Source organism: Pelobates fuscus, chromosome 11, assembly GCF_036172605.1.
Source record: "Pelobates fuscus isolate aPelFus1 chromosome 11, aPelFus1.pri, whole genome shotgun sequence".
Lineage (NCBI taxonomy): Eukaryota > Metazoa > Chordata > Amphibia > Anura > Pelobatidae > Pelobates > Pelobates fuscus.
The window spans coordinates 41476985-41482380 of record NC_086327.1 but is presented as its reverse complement, the minus strand read 5'-3'; the positions used below and the strand labels follow the sequence as shown (position 1 = coordinate 41482380).

The following is a 5396-nucleotide window of genomic DNA, read 5'->3' as shown; positions in this document are numbered from 1 at the left end:
TTTTATTTATTTTTTACACTGATTTTATTTGATTTCCAGCCAGCAGGGGGACTGTCATTACAGGCAGTCCCCCTGATGGCAATGTAGCAGACAGCTAACCCGGCCATGTGATTGTGAGGGCCGGAGGAGGCAGGATCTGCCGCGGGGGACTCCCTGGGATCCCAGGTGAGTCCCGACCACGATCGCTGGCGACCGGGTAAGTAACAAAAACCGTAAGGGCGTACTATTACGCCCTGCGGCATTTTGAGCCGCTTAACATAGGGCGTAATAGTACGTCCTCCAGTTTTAAGGGGGTTAAGCTATAGTTTTTTTTGGTGACTATAGTGTTCCTTAAAATAAATAAATAATACAAAAATAAAAAATATCAGGAAGTAACAGGACTGGTTTTTTGATTGACCAGCTGGCTGGAGATGGGGGTGTAACAAGGTTAATTTATAAAAATGTTAGTTTTATTGTTCACACACAAAGCGTTTCAGCAAGCCTAAGTGCTTTATGGGTCTGGAGTGTCCCTTTAATATATTTAAGTAAAACACCAACACATACACAGCATTTATATGAAAACTCAATGATGACTGATGTTTCAGGAAACAATGTGTTAACCACTGAACCAACAGATTCTATTTTAAGATACCCTAAGCTGATCAAAGAGGATCAATGAGCAACAAAGTGTATGGTGCTTCTGTATACACAACCAAAAGAGATATGGAAATAGACCAAAACCCATCACAATAAAACATATGTTATATACTAAAGATAGAGATATGGTTAAAACAAAGCATCAAGTATGAATTGTAGATTTAGTGTTTTAATTGTGTTTACAAAACTGTTTCATATGAAGACACAATGCAAACCCTTCTAAGGTCTTCCGAACCAATATCATTGTTTTACAGTTGACATCCTATCAGGAATATACCGTTTGGGAGGATTATTTAAAAGGGTGAGACAACAGATAACATGGCACCCACTGTGTGTCAGATAATGCCCAAGAGATACATATCAAAGCAAGGCACACCAATACTTGTAAATACCCACAACTGGGCAGCAAGACAGCAAAGGTGTTGCTGTGTTTTTTGCGTTGGAGGTAATAGAAAAGAAAAAAAAAAAAGAAAAAAATACGAGGACGGTAGATGTAAGGCATATACACATAATAAACTATTTGGGTTTATTCACTAAACAGTGAATCAGAGCGTAACTGAGGAACTGCAAACTGTAGGCCAAGAACTAGAATAGTGACCCAACTCATCGAATGCTTCAATTCTATGTACTTTGATCGAAAACTTGAAACTTCCTTGTCAAATCTCCACAGTGCTTTTTATGAATGAATGAGAAAAACAAAGTTTAAAAAAAAAATAAAAAAAAAAAAAATGAAGAAATCATTCCTTTAAGTTATTCAATTGATGACCAAGCAACATAATCATAAAGTATCATATTAGTTACAACATAACTACAAATGTGATAAAATATTGAGCCATAAAATAATGTGAGGGTGTGGAGAGCTAGATAATTAACCTGAGGTATATCTTCTATTAAAGTGCTCACTGACTTCATCATTTGAAAGCAATGCCAAGAAACATATGAAATAAGTGAAACATGCATGACATCATCAACCAAAATCCTGGAGTTACCAACTAGTAACAGACTGACCTGGAAAGAATGCCTTATGAAGTACCAAAGATGATAACATCCATATGCAAAGTAACAGGTATGGCTGATAACATCTCAGATGAAAAACTGCAGTTTGGACATTCAACAATAACACACTATGTTCAGTTGGTAAATATGCGTTGCTATCTCTTGGTGTTTTGTTCTTGAAATGTTACAAATTAGTTTGAAGAACAGGTCACTTTTTCACTTGTCAAACTTCCCATCTTAGGAAAAGATGAACATATAAGAAGGTAAACACATGCAGACCAGCTTTTTTCTCAACTCTGTTACCAGGGACCCTTCTGTTATTCTGAGGACTTTTTTTCTGGTGTCAACAATAAACAGACAATTGCAAGTCTGTGACAGATCTGATATGTGGGAGGCAATACAACATGCTAAAAAAAAAAGTAGGTATTTCAAGCACTTACGGCAGAATCCAAAACAATTACAATTACATACAATTCGTTGCAAACTAGCCTACTGCACAGCTCTGTGTAACATATTGACAATTCCTAAATAGTTCACTTCAAAGGCCTGCATATAAGCAAGCTCTCTTGCCCTCGTCAAAGCATCATAAACATTGCTGAAATGAGAAACACTGCTTCAGGGTAGTTCTATAATTTATCTAGGACAACCATTTTCCGCAATTTATTAGACTATCTTTGTGAAATGTACACTGCGTGCTGCATTGATATAATTATTGCTCTGTAACAGAATATAATCATTCCATATTAAAGGGGTAATATAATATAATATATATACACACATACATATAGAATACATTATGTTTGTTTGGTACCATGTAATAGCTTATTCTTTGAATTTATTTTCTCTTCTGTACATACTCTCATTTATATAGGAAACACTTTTTTGTGTATTTCACTTATTTATCTGTTTTATTTGACAACAGTTCATACATTAGTGTATTTATGTCATTATATTATCGGTTATACTATTTAAAAAAAAATAACATTAATAAATATATTAGAGGAGAATACATAACGGTGAAATTATGGGAAAATAATGCCATTGAAGTATTGAGACATCATTAACCATAAGGCCAAAAGTCAAACTTAGTGTAAGATGCTGGGGCAATATGTGAGGTTAACGTATAGTGTGTTAGGGTAGTGCAGATGTTATGGAGAGGACTTTGCAGTAATATCACAGTGTTGCCTGTGACTAGCAGGAGTTACAGTACGTGAAAGCTGCTGTACCATAATGGCAACAGATATCACTCAGACGTATAACCCATGTGCATCCCATATTCCCAAGATTTGGGACCCCTGACTACACAGAGGTGATCCATGTATATTCATCCATTCTTTACAGAATATAATCACATGGATGACACCAGTAGTACTGTATTCTAAAACATGAAATTGTCAGACATATATATATATATATATATATATATATATATATATATACACACACACACACACACACAGATTGTGCAACTCCAAATATTGCATGTGGATAGGTGATTCCATTGTGACTAGATGCACACATATATGTACCTTTACTATATTTAATAATTTCTTAAAAGACTCAACATGGCCATTATCAGAATCTAGCTATAAAAGATCAACTGCCAATATGGAACATTTATTAATAGACAAATTAGAGAAATCAGACACAAAAAGGAGTAGAACAACCCATTCTGAATTGGCTTTGAAACATATTACCAGTTAACCTTTTGGCACTCCAGCTGTTATGAGTATCACCCAGATGCTCATCCTGCTAAATAACTGGTTGATCGTGGGAAATATAGTCCACAATGGCAGGAGTACCAAAGGTTAACCATGCCTAATATAAAGTATCATTAGTCATAATCATTGAATATATATGAATACACACATTTCTCCTTAAAATGCACGTATCCTGACCCAGTGATGCTTCCCCTTTAAATTGTATGCATTTCAATAGAGCCTCTAAGAAAGTGAATGAATATGGGAAGGAGTGGGGACAGTAACAGGAATTGTTTTATGCTCATTTTAAATGGGAGGGGGGTTGTTGTGATCAATCATTAAGGGTGTTCTAAAACATCTGTATTTAGGAAGCATGATTGGGGGTGGTCTCTTTAGAGATGTCACAAGGTCATGCTCAGCTAAGTGACAGCTACTGTCCTTGACAACAAGTGACAGCCTCTCCCCCCCCCCAAAATAAAAAACAGAGGGGGGGGGGGGGGGGGTATCTTATTTGCCTATTTTGACATTGATGGCAAAGCTTCCTCCCTCCAGCTGTGGTGCAGTACAAGTTCTCAGGATGCTCTCTCCACCTGAACATCTGGTGCAAACCTCAGCAGAAAAGTTTAACATTGCCTGTAAGAGCAAGGGGCAGGGAGCCCCCCAGATGGTGTCACAGGACTACAACTCCCATGATACTCTCCCAGTCTTGCTGCCGGCCAAGTATCATGGGATTTGTAGTCTCCATAACCTCTGGGGGGTACCTGCTGCCGGTGCCAGGCCCTGCCAGCCGGTGCCCGTTGCTAGGTGACCCGCTCCATCCTCTCACCTGGTGCAGGGCGCTGATGCCGTCCGTGTTGGTGCTGTCAATGACCTCGTTGCCCGCCTCCCCCCTCAGCATGTCCTCGGCCTCCAGCAGGTCCCCCCCGGCGCAGGCCGCCAGGAACTCCGCGGCTCTCTCAAAGCGGACGGTGCGCTCGCCATCTCCGTCCCCCTGCGAGCCCCTCTCCTCCCCGTCATCTCCCTCCGGCTTCCCGCTCCCCGGCCGCCGCCTCCTCCTCCGCCGCTGCCAGCGGGGCTCCGCGGCCTCCTGGTTGGTGCAGGACAGAGCCCACTGCCGCAGCTGCTCCCTCCGCCTCTCCTTGGCTTGTGCGGCGGCAGCAGCCCCTTCCGCCATGTTGTGTTTATGTCTCTGCCTAGTGCCGCCGCCACCGCCGCCTGTGTCTCACCCCCCTCCTTCCCTCCTCCGCCCTGTGCGTCCTGAACCCTGCCGCCAGCCTGCCGCCCTGCGTCATCACGTCACCAGCGAGCGTCCCCGGGCATGCCGGGAAATGTAGTCACTCCCTCCCACTCACTCACTCACACACACACACACTCTGTTACTGTTAGGAAGCTCAGTGAAGGAGCATGGTTGTGTTGACAATAAATAGATTAAATTATATTAACAGAGTCGGATTGTGAAGTTTGCCCAGGACCCTAGGCAGGATGCCAGATTGGGGCCTACAGCTCTGGGCTCTGTTTCTGAGTGTGTGCTGTGGCTGAGAGTTGTGTGTGTGGAGGAAACAGAGTTATATGGGGGGCGAGGGGGTATCCCTGTGTGTTGGCTGAATGTTTTGTGTGTGTGCAGGGGAGTCTGAGTGTTGTGTGCATGTTTTGCCACCTCCCTTTTACTTAAAGGGACACTCACGGCACCAAAACAACTTCATGTAAATAAAGTTGTTATACTGCCATCAGGCTCCTGGACGAACGGTTTAACCCCTAAGTTGCCTACAGCGGCGATATCCACTTTCCCCCCAGGCAGCATCTGGCTGAGTCATAGAAACATAGAATGTGACAGCAGATAAGAGTCTAGTCTGCCCAATTTTCTTAATACTTTCATTAGTCCCTGGCCTTATCTTATAGTTAGGATAGCCTTATGCCTATCCCACGCATGCTTAAACTCATTAACCTCTACCACTTCAGCTGGAAGGCTATTCCATGCATCCACTACCAATGTCACTTGGCGTTGGTTCGGGCTCGACTGCTACTCCTCCCCCACCGACTTCAGCCGGCTGGGGAGGCCTAATG

General features: G+C 42.1%; 1 protein-coding gene across 2 annotated transcripts in view; it reads right to left on the bottom strand.

The window, feature by feature from the left end:
• Positions 1-4587, bottom strand: part of PPP1R12C (protein phosphatase 1 regulatory subunit 12C) — a 123107-nt gene extending 118520 nt beyond the window's left edge. For both annotated transcript variants that reach the window (XM_063436593.1, XM_063436594.1), the window contains exon 1: positions 4159-4587. In XM_063436593.1, the coding sequence (XP_063292663.1) occupies positions 4159-4506 (348 nt within the window). In that variant the 5' untranslated portion in view covers positions 4507-4587. The remainder of the gene's footprint in view (positions 1-4158) is intronic.
• Positions 4588-5396: the final 809 nt, after the last annotated feature.